Here is a 10264-nt window from a genome sequence, read left to right on the forward strand (position 1 = left end):
GGAGGGTCTGCTGGAGGGCTTTGTGTGTGAAGGTGTGCAAGGCTCAGCGGAGCGCTCCGTGCCCCCAAGGACCAAGGACAGCTCCCGCAGGCCGGGCCCTCCCTCCCACAACCCGCATGAGCCCCAGGCTGGAGGGCCTTTCTCCACCCCCGGAGAGAGAAAAGGGACCTGTGGGTTTCACGGGAGCTGATGCCCAGAGGACGGGCCGTGCCGCTGGAGGGCAGCGTCTGAGGCGGTCCTGCTCCACCGAGCCCCCAAGGCGGGCGTGAGCACCGTGTCTGCCTTCCCGACGGCCCTGGCCGGGCATCCCACCCTCTGCCCCTGCAGTGGCCACGCTCGGGTTGCTGGGGGCCCTTCAGGGAGGCGGACACCGCCATGGGCGCTGGCAGCCATGGGCAGCCGCCTCCTTCATGACGCCCTCCCTGAAGCCACCCAGGTTGGCGGCCGACCCGCACGGGTCTTGGCTGCGACTCGGCTCGGCTCTGCCCTGGGCCTCCCGCTGGTCAGTGTCGTGCGCCGACCCCTTTGGGTTCTACTCTCAGGAGAGAGGAAGGACGGACGGAGTCTCCAGAGACTCCCCTTCCCAAGGACCCGGCCTGGATCTGTTACCTCCTTGCTGGCAAAGCCAGTGGCTCCCTGGAAGAGGCCAAGGAGGGCCAAGCCCAGCCCGATCAGACAGAACTTCATCATCCTTCTCTGTATTCGGCAGGTCGACCACAGGGAATGCTCCGGTGCTGGAGGACGCTGGTGCCGTGACGGCGGGGTCTCCTGCTTTTATGCCGCTCTGAAGCACCCCGCTCCACGCCCAGGGCTGGCGTCCCGCCCTGCCCAGCAGCCACGTCAGCAGCCACCCCGGGAGGGGGGATTATTCTTGGCACGGGCACCGTGGCCCCAGTGGGCCTTTTGACGGATGACCTGACACCGCACAACGAGCCGCTGCAGGGGGACGTTTGCCTTGGCCGGGGACCCAGCAGGCACCTGGCCCGCGACCAACACCAAGGGTTATCTAACACCAGGAAAGGGAGACGCCGAAGCGCTGCGCCACCCCGGCACCCGCCGGCCCTGCGGTCGGCTCGGAGGGCAGCGCGGGTGCGGACTCGGGGCGGGCGGGCGGGCAGGTGCTCGCCACATGGGCAGAGGTGGCGCGGCAGCACCGGCTCCAGGGCCTGGGGAGCAGAAGCCGAACGGGGAAGGAACAGGCCGCCTTGAGGGGGAGGCTGGCCAGCCTGTCTCCGGGGCCGTCCTGCTTGGAGTGAGCGCCCATGAAATGCTAGCATGGGGCTGCAGGGGGTGCCGAACGTGGGCCTGGGGCCGCTGCCCCTCCTCTCCGCAGGGGTCACGCCAGCCGAGGGAAGAGGTGAGTGGGGGGGCAAGGTGGAGGCACCCAGGGCGGAAGGGATGTTCGCCTCCCTCCTCCGTCGCGCTGGTCCCCGTGGGGCTGCTGGGCAGGCGGAGGCGGACGCACCTCTTCACACAGCACGTGAGTGTGTGAGCGCCGGGCCCAGAACCTCTCCCGGAGCCGGCGTCGAGGCTCGACCCATGCTCTGCATGCCAGTGGAATGACGTGAAGAGGACCTGGGCTGGGCGGATCCGTCCTTCGCCTGGCCGCGGCCACGAAGCAGAAGTGGAAGCGGAGCGCCCAGCTCAGCCCCTGCCCCCTGCCGGGCCCCTGTGGGCGCCACTTGGCCAAAGGGGGCAGGCGCCTCCACCACAGCTGCCCTTGTCGCCAAGCCACCTTCCTGGCTCAGGGGGAAGCACGCGGCGAGGTCTGGGGGCACGGGAAGGTGACTTCAGACCCAGTCCATCTGAGCAACAGACAGGCGGTTCACCAAGGTGCAGAGGGGTGATTTGGGGGGCCCCCCGGCACAGCCTCCCCCCATCTGCTGAGATGCACCGACGGGCCGCACAGGGCTGCCCGCCAAGGCTTTGATCTGGCGGTGCCGACGTGGCTGCCGAGGACAGAGCCTGCTTTCATCCCGCTGACTCCTTGCCGGTAGCTCTTGGCCGGCTTCCCTGCCCCGGGGCTGCTTCTCTTCGCGACAGAAGTGGCCCATTCAGTCATGATGCGCGGAAGGGCAGCAGGTCATGCGCTGTTTTCTGGCGAGACAAAGGGCACTTTCACTCGCAGGCGTGCGCGTCGGCCTCCTCTGTAGCTGCCGACTCTGTTGCTGGTGCCCTTTGCGGCTTCGCTGAACGCAGAGGGGCGGAGAGGGCGGCAGGTGTGTGAGCGGATCACCTGCCGGCAGGGAAGGGCGCTGGCCCAGGGTGGCTGTGGCTTGGAGGCTCGGCGCGCAGCGAGGGGCACGTGCCCCTGGGGAGAGGCCGGCATGCCCGCTCCCTTTGGGGCGTCCAGGCGATGGGGAGAGAGGCACGAGGGCGAGCAACCCTTCGGTGCAAGGCAGGCCCGCCTTCCCTTGTGGGAGGAGGTTTTTCTACTGGGAGAGCGGGCTGCAGGCAGCTCCGGGGGCAAAGCTTTGGCAGCACCCCGGAGCCGGGGCCAGTGCCGGGGGAGGCGGCAGCGCTTGCAATCCGCTGCCACTCGGCGTGTCCGAGCCTGTGTCGCACCATCGTGGTCCAGTCGGCCATTCCCTGGTCCACCAGCCGCCGGCAAAACGTTTCCCTTGTCCAGGACCAGGTTAGAATCGTGGCAAAGGGAAAAGGCCAGCCGGAAGTCGGGAAGGCTCAGGGCTCCCCGTGGATCCGAGCGTGGCCACCCGAGAAGAGCGACTGCGCTCTTTGTTTTCTCACATTTGTCCGTGCAGCAGAGTTCCTGCCTTTACTTCTTTGGGAACCTTTTGGGCCAAGCTTTCCTGTTTGCTTTTCTGCAGAAGGAAAAGGCCCCCTGGCTTTGCCCACCCTTCCCTGGGGCTGCTCCAGGCCGTGCTGCCTGAGGGGGCTTGTTGGGCCGGACACTTGGCTCATGTGTGACTTGGAAAAGGTTTGGTTCCCCCAAGCGCTCAGTTTCATTCCACCCATGGGTCAGGCTTCCCCATTGTAAGGAGTAAATGCCAGTAGTGACGATACGGAGGCAAAGTACCAAGCAGTACAGTTTAATTCGTTCTTGCAAGAGCGGGCGCCCACCACACAGGTAGCGCGCGGTTTACACAGAAGACATTGCTTCTTATCCCCTTTTCCCGGCTCGCAGACCCTGCCTCTTTTTCCCCATTGGCTGGGCTACTCAATCGGTACAGTCTTCTCCGTCTGCCTACGTCATACGACCCCTCGATCTGGTCCCCCTCCCGCTCATGCATCCCATGTTCATGCTGATGCGCCCATCACCTATGAGAGGTGTGCCAGTTGCTCTTCATGCGTGCGCAGTTCCTTCTAAGAGTTCGACAGACCTGCTTGGCCTTGTAGCTTCTCTCTTGATGCCCACTTGCTTCTTAAATCTTGTGGGAGGATGAGATCGGACGAACAGGCCTTCCTCCAGCTCGTTATCACCAGTTGTAAGAGGCAAACAATTTCCTACTCTCTTCCACTGACGGGGACAGTTTTACCGCTGCCCCCCAATTCTACCCTCTCTGGCATTTTTCAGGACTTTGATGTAAGAAACACGATTACTTTTAGTACGACTATTTACGTGGTTCTGTCCTCAGGCCTTTTGGCCTCCAGGGACTTCAATGATCCCACCCTAGCCCTGCATTTCACCCTTTCTTTGGTTTTCCCCTTACCACTTAGTAACATTTCATTTCTCACACCATCCATCCGCATTTGGAAATACGTTATTCCTACCAGGATTAATTTTCCCAGTGAGACTTTTCCGAGTCCTGCGCCTAGCGCCCTGGGAGGGGTGTCTTCCAGGCTTCTGGCAAATCTGTAGGGTCTGGTTCCCCCAAACTCTGGTTAGGACACGTAACTCTACATTCGCCTTTCCTCCTGGCCTTTTCCTGAAGGCCCAGAATGGATTACGTTGTGATATCGTTGGAAGCGCTAAGAAATGCCTTCAATTAGGCTTGAGGCGGGTGGAGATTTTGGTGGAGGTAGGTAAATATTACTCTACACGCAGCAAGAAATTCCTGTCATTCAAGCTGGGTTCCGAAAAGGAAGAGGCACTTGCGATCGCAGTGCAAACAGAGAGGGCGCCAAAAAATGTATACACATTTTCAGAAAAGAAAGACTGTATTAAAAACTGTCTTATGGTGATGCTGGCATTCGTTTGATTAGCGCCATCTTTTGCATGATCGTGCTACACACTGCGACTGTGACTCAGTTCAACCTTGCAAAGAAATACGTAGATGACTGCTCTTAAAATGTGTATACATTTTGGCACCCCCTGTACATGCTGGCTGCCAAAGAATTTCAGAAAAAGATCCGTCTGTGCTTTATAGACTAGAGGGGTGGGGGGCTCCCCAACACAGAAGGCATTCAAGGCGAAACTGGGCAGCCCTCTGAGTGGGATGGTGCGAACTGGTGTCCTGCAACAGCAGGAGGTGGTCTGGATGGCCTTCATGGCCCCCTCCAGTTCCACTCTTCCATGATTCTGTGGTTCTGCGATCTGTGATTCTGTGACTGCAGCAAAGCCTTTGGCTGCGTGGATCATGGGACGCTCGGGAGGGGGTGCTCTGCACTTGAGTGTCCTGATGCGTCACGGCCAGGGAGGGAAGGGGGCGCCTGCATGTGCTTGTTTCTCTTGGTGCCCGTGTAGAATGAGAGGATCCAAGACGAGCCGACACGCCCGGCGCCTGCTCAGGGCAGGCCTTCGGCTCGAGCTCCCCGAGAGACTGCTGGCCCGCTGCCTCCTGGACGCAGAAGGGGGCCTGGGCGGAGGGCTTTCTCTGCCACAGCGCCCGATTAGGGGCCAGCTCCCCAGAGACGCATGCCCAGCACCAACAGGCTCCCCTGTTTGGCTCCAGGCCAAGAGCCTTTCTCTTGCTCCAAGTCTTAATGGTTAGAAAGTTTTCTCTTTTAGAGTCTGGTGACTGCCGTGGAATAATCGCTTTTGTGATGTAGGTATTTTGTAATTTTTGCTTAGCTTGGGTGATCGATCTAATTGTCTTCTGGTAGCATTTCAGAATTTAAGCACTGGGATTTGCTTCCATTGTTATGTCAAGCAGAATCCCGCTGGCTGCGTGAGGACACGAGGTGGGCCGCCGAGGGGCGTTTGGGTCTTGTACTGGGCTCCTCCCCGGCCAGGTGCCAGAGGGCCAAGGAGGCCTGCAGGTGTGCGCGCCGTGGCTCCAGCGCGGGCGAGCGGGGGCCTCGTCTCACAGGGCCAGCCTCCGAGCCGCGTGCTTCCGCCGTCCCGGGGTCTCGGGCAGGGGACCTTTCCAAGCCCGGGGAAGCCGGAGGCTGCCATCTCCCAGGACCGCCCTTTGCCGGGTTGTCCTTGGACTCGCTCCCAGCCGTCACTCGGGCGCAGAGTTGGCACCGCTCTTTGAGCGCAGACAGCCCACGTGTGACTCTGCTGCCTGATCCCGGCGGGTGCATCCTCTGAGGAAGGGGGACGTTTCAGCCCGCCGTGGGGCCGGCTGCCGAGCCAGGGCTCCCCCCCTCCCCAGACACACAAGAACTGGAGCTGCAGGGTCTGAATCTATTTATTAAGAGCGTGAGGCATCTTCCAGCCCCCCAAGGGCACGGAGCAGACAGGGAGGCCTCCAAGCATCAGTGGCGATGTCTGAGCGGCTCTTCGCTTCTGGTTTCATCACCTGCAAGGCAGAAGGTGCGTGAGAGGGAGTGGGGGGCGTTCTGCACATGCTCACTTCGCCTGAGCGTCAAATTACAACCCTCCCCCCCCCATGCTGTAGACACTCACCTATTCTTTTTTTATGCAGGCCGCTGTGAAAACAAAATATGGGGAAGGGGGAATGATTGTATCTGAGAGGCTGAGGACGGGGGGGGGGCAAAGCCGGGAGAGGGAGAGGCCCCTGTTGCTCACCTGCTGGCGTGCATGTTCCCCCCCTCCCCGAAATTACGCCTGTGCCTGTCTCCCGGACAGCCTCTCGGGACCCCCGCGATGCCGCCTTCCCTGCGGCGCCCGCCTTTCCCCAGCAGACCATCCCCAAGCCGAGCCTGTGGCCCCGAACGACCGTGTCTTCCTCCCATGGAGGCCCACCTGTGCCACGTTTGGGACACGGAGGGTGGCGGGCAGGGCCTCCGGATGGGTTCCCGGAGGAGAGGCACCCGGCCGCAGCTGGCAGCGGGGGGGCCCTGCACTTCCGGGAGCCACTGGACTCTTCTGCAGAGATGGCACCCAAGGCGCCCTGGCTGATGCCCCGGGTCGTTGCACAGGGAACCCCGGGGCTGCTCTGCTGGGAGCCCCGCTGTTGAACGCGTCCCGTTCTTACGTTCTGGGGCCATCTTCTGGATCTGCTCGTCGCTCATGCCCAGCTCCTTGGCAAGCTTCATGAACATCTGCTCGGTCTCTGGGGTCATGTACGGAGTCCTGCCTGCGCCAACGAGAGCAGGGGCGAGCCTTGAGTCCTCGGCCCTCCATGTTCCCCGCTCGGGGCAGGACTCACGTCGTGCCACGGGGCACTGGGCGCATCACAGGGCCGCTTTCCCTGGGGGTTCGGGCAAACCTGGAGCACAGCCATGGCCTGCAGCTGCCAGGAAGGGGCGCGGGCCAGCAACCCGGGGGCCAGAGGGCCTGGCACAGGTCACGGGGACAGGAGAGAAGGCCGTCCAACTAGAGGGGGCGCACTGCCCGGGGGCTGGCCTGCTCCAGAAGGGCTCTCCCAGAGGGACAGGGAGCTGCATCATTTCGAAGGAGGGTCCTCGAAGTCACATGCTCAGAGACTCTTTCTTCCCTGGCAATGCTCTACTGGGTGAATGTTGAGAAGAGCGGGCTTTTGGCAGAGAGCGGCCTGTGCTTTTGAAAGTGCAAGGGGGGGGGGGCAGCTCCCGGCAACTCCACCAAGCGTCCTTGCGCTGGACTGCCACCCCCTTGACCGAAAGGGGCCGAAAGCGGCTGCGGCGGGCAAACGAGCTGGCGCTGCCCCAGCCACTTCTCCCCTCCAGGGGACGGCCGGGAGCTGGCTGGCCACGCACCGTAGAGCGTCACGGCCATGGTGCTGCTCCCGTCCAGCTCATTCCTGATGACGCTGATCATGTAGCTCTTGCAGTCCGACCTCGCCAGGTCCACCGTCTGCTCGCCCCAGGCTGCGGGAAAGGACAGAAGTGCCCGTTAATGGCTGGACCGATGTCTTGCGCTGTGGGGCAGGCTGGGAGAAGAGCGAGATGTAGCCCCACAAGAAAGCCGCTCTTCCTTGATGTCGCAAAAGCCCCACAACTTTTAAAAACCATGACTTGGGGCTGCAAAACCATTATGGGGCCATTTGAAAACCTCCCCCTGCCAAAATCGGTGCCCTAAGCACCTCGGGGGCATACACCCCTCTTTTGAAAGCAGATTGCAGTGGGGACAAGAGTGGCGCCCCACAACAAGCTTCCAGAGAGCCACCGCTTCCCCCGCACGGACCGGATGAGCCGACGAGCGCCCCATCTTCCCGCCTCTCGAAGTCTATCTCCACGTTCTGGCATCCAAATGGCCTGCAAGAGAAGGCAAGAAGAGGTGTCCTGAGCCACGGGGAGACGCGCACCAGGCCGCTTTGCTTCCAAGGGCAACGGGGCCGTGTCAGCATCCAAATTTGCCCTGGGGGGGACGATGATGCCGCCATTCCATTCCCGGGCCGAGGATAAAGGACCCCCTGCACTGTGCCCCGTGCTGGGCTCCGCTCTCCTGTTTCAGGCGCAGGAAATGCACGAGGGCTGGACCGCCGCCCCCATCCCTGGGGGACGGGCCGCGGCCAAGCCGCTGTGGGAGACACCGAGGTGGTGCTCACAGCCAAAGCAGCTCTCCTCTAGCGAGCGACTGGGCAACCCTCCTCCACGGTCACGGCCTGCCACGTTCTGCCTCTCAGGAATGGCCGCGGCAAACAGAACAGAGGGCCCCGGCAGAGGAGCTTACGTGGGGACGTTGGTCGAAATTCGGAAGGTCCCTTCCTCAGTTATGCTGAAGGTAGCCAACACCATTTCCATGTCTTCCAGATGGCTCATCATCCACGAGCAGTTGCTTGCGAAGGCGAGCAGGTACCAGCCCCCTAGAAGCTGGAGGCAGAAGACGTTTGGCCTGCCAGAGGAGCCCTTCCAGAAGCATGGGAGAGCCCAGCGAAAAGCCATCCAAGCTCCCCCAGGAGAGGGGTCCCACCCTGGGCTTGTGCGGGCAGCCCCTCCGCCGGGGCTCCCACCTCAGCTCGAGTCGAGGTGCCCCCAAAAGGTGCTTTTTCGGCTCCCTGAGCTCAGTAAGCATCCGTCCCAGGTGGACGCAGCGTGGGCTCAAAAAACAGCCTTCTGGGGCAAGCCTAACATTCTAATATTTCTAAAGACGATGGGAGAGAACCTCCTGAAGCTGCTTTTTAACCAAAGGAAATAGTTTGAATTGTTCAAGTCCTGCACGGTGCCAGACGTGATCGCAATGTCTTCCCAGAGGTATTAAGGGCAGTGGGCTCCTAGCTTTAGCCCAGTCCTTAATTTGCCCTTACCAGTCACGCAAACCGAGTCGCCCTTCCTGTGGATTAATTGGTAGGCTCAGAGAGGCATTCTGGCCTGGATTTCCAATTTGTGCAGACAAAGCGAGGATGACATGAAGAAAAAAGTTGGGATGCCTCCCTCCTCTTTTGCTTGCCCCCTTCCCCCAGTACACATTTCTGCAATCCATTTTCTCCACTCTAACACTTTCTCAGTATTATTTTCAGAAATATTCCAACTTTGTATGCATTTTATGGGTACTGCAACCTTGGGAGAAGTGGTTTCACAGGATAAATCGCGCCTTGATGGTCCATCGCTGTGAAGCATTTGCATCCAACAGCCAAGCGATGCGCTTCACCCCCATCCTCAAAAGAGCCAGGGAAGAGAACAACCTGGGCTTAGTGGGCCAGCAGGGAGGGATTCTCCCCGGAACAGCGGGGGATTTTGGGAGTGGCTGGGAGACCCCTCGCTGCAGCATATGGGGCGGCACAGCCCCTCCGGGGTGCCCCCTGTGCAAGCAGAAACGCTGGCTCGGAGTCACTCCTGGGTAGATACACCTGGGACCACCCGAGCGATGCTTGCCCTTTTCCATTTCCGCTGTGCAAATGTGCTTCACCGTGACCTCATGCTGGAGCCCTTCCAAAGGGGAGCCAAATCCTTGGGGGCTCTCCAAAGGGCAGGGGGTGTCCAGAGCACCTCGGAGAAGCCCTGCCCCTCCTGGCCCACCAGCCTGGGGTCGTTACCTTTTCCGGGGGGCAGCGCTCTGCGTCGTACACCACGGCAGAGCCGGTGCAGAGCAGGGCGATGCCCAGCGCGACCAAGCAGACCTTCATCTCCCGTGGCCACTCCCTCGTTCCCAGGCAGAGGCTACGCTGGCGCTGAGAGGCAGAGGGTGGGGCCCGTGCCGGGGCAGCCCGGCTTTATAGGGTGCGGGGCCTGCCCCCCCCCCCTGCAGGTCTCCTTGCACCCGCCTCCGCTCTCCCCCAGCGGCCGGGGGGGTGAGGGCACGGACCACGTGGCAGCGGCTGGCAGGAGCACGTGGCCCGGCCGGCCCGTGGGGAGGGGGAGGCCCCGCGGGAAGAGCCGCTTGGCACAGGCGACGTGGACATGTGGCTGGAGGCCAGCTGGAGGAAGCGCTGCTCCGAGGAGCCGGGGGGGCAGTGGGGAGGCTCCCCCCGGAGGCACCGACAAGCCCCGGCAGCCGCTGCCCTCCGCCCTGGGCGCCCCAGGGACGCGCGGCGGAGGGCCGGGTCCCAGCCAGGCTCCGGCAGGGCGATGGAGGTGCCGCCTCTGCTCCCTCCTGGAAGCCGGGAGTGGGCGCGGGAGCAGCTCTGCAGTTGTGCCCCCCCCCGAAGCGGCACAACAGTTCGCATCAGCCTGCTCACCCGGTCTGTCCCAGATCGCCCAGTGCTTCGCCCAGTTCCCCCCAGTTGCCACGCATGCTCTGCACAGCGCGAGGCTTCTAGGCCCGGGCCGGCTGCTGGGGGCCAGGTCTCCCCCCGCCTCTCCCGCCTTCCTTCCGTCTGAGGCTGCCCTGCCTCCCTGGGAGAAGACGAGGGGCTCCGAGAAGAGGATTCGGGGCACCCCATGTGGAGGCGAGCCTGGCTTCGTTCCGAGGGGAAAACTCTGCTCGTGCTCCTGGGCAGAAAAGCAGGCGCGCAGCCAGCGGTTCCAAACCCAGCACGGCGTCTGGCCTGACGTCTGAAGGGGCCAGAACGGGCAGGGGGACAGACGGCTTCCAAATCCAGAGCGTCTCGTCACGGGGGGCCCTGGCACCGCAGGAGCGCCAGGACTTTTGCTG

The 10264-nt window shown here is 62.3% G+C and overlaps 1 protein-coding gene across 1 annotated transcript; it reads right to left on the reverse strand.

The window, feature by feature from the left end:
- Positions 1-5601: 5601 nt before the first annotated feature.
- LCN6 (lipocalin 6) lies at positions 5602-9296 on the reverse strand. The gene is made up of 6 exons (XM_044439744.1): positions 9207-9296; positions 7904-8043; positions 7415-7485; positions 6988-7098; positions 6285-6386; positions 5602-5645 (listed from the first exon to the last, which is right to left on the reverse strand). Exons 1-6 carry the CDS (start codon positions 9294-9296, stop codon positions 5602-5604), a joined length of 558 nt encoding a protein of 185 aa, XP_044295679.1.
- Positions 9297-10264: the final 968 nt, after the last annotated feature.

Source organism: Varanus komodoensis, unplaced genomic scaffold (genome assembly GCF_004798865.1).
Source record: "Varanus komodoensis strain SLA01 unplaced genomic scaffold, ASM479886v1 scaffold36, whole genome shotgun sequence".
In the NCBI taxonomy this organism is placed as follows: Eukaryota; Metazoa; Chordata; class Lepidosauria; order Squamata; family Varanidae; genus Varanus; species Varanus komodoensis.

Excerpts from the sequence above, each read along its gene's own strand:
- LCN6 (XM_044439744.1), bottom strand. The coding sequence starts at position 9,296 with ATGAAGGTCTGCTTGGTCGCGCTGGGCATCGCCCTGCTCTGCACCGGC. Across the intron at positions 8,044-9,206 it reads AGCGCTGCCCCCCGGAAAAG|CTTCTAGGGGGCTGGTACCT; the intron begins GTAACGACCCCA and ends TTCTGCCTCCAG. Across the intron at positions 7,099-7,414 it reads GGCGCTCGTCGGCTCATCCG|CCTGGGGCGAGCAGACGGTG; the intron begins GTCCGTGCGGGG and ends CCTTTCCCGCAG.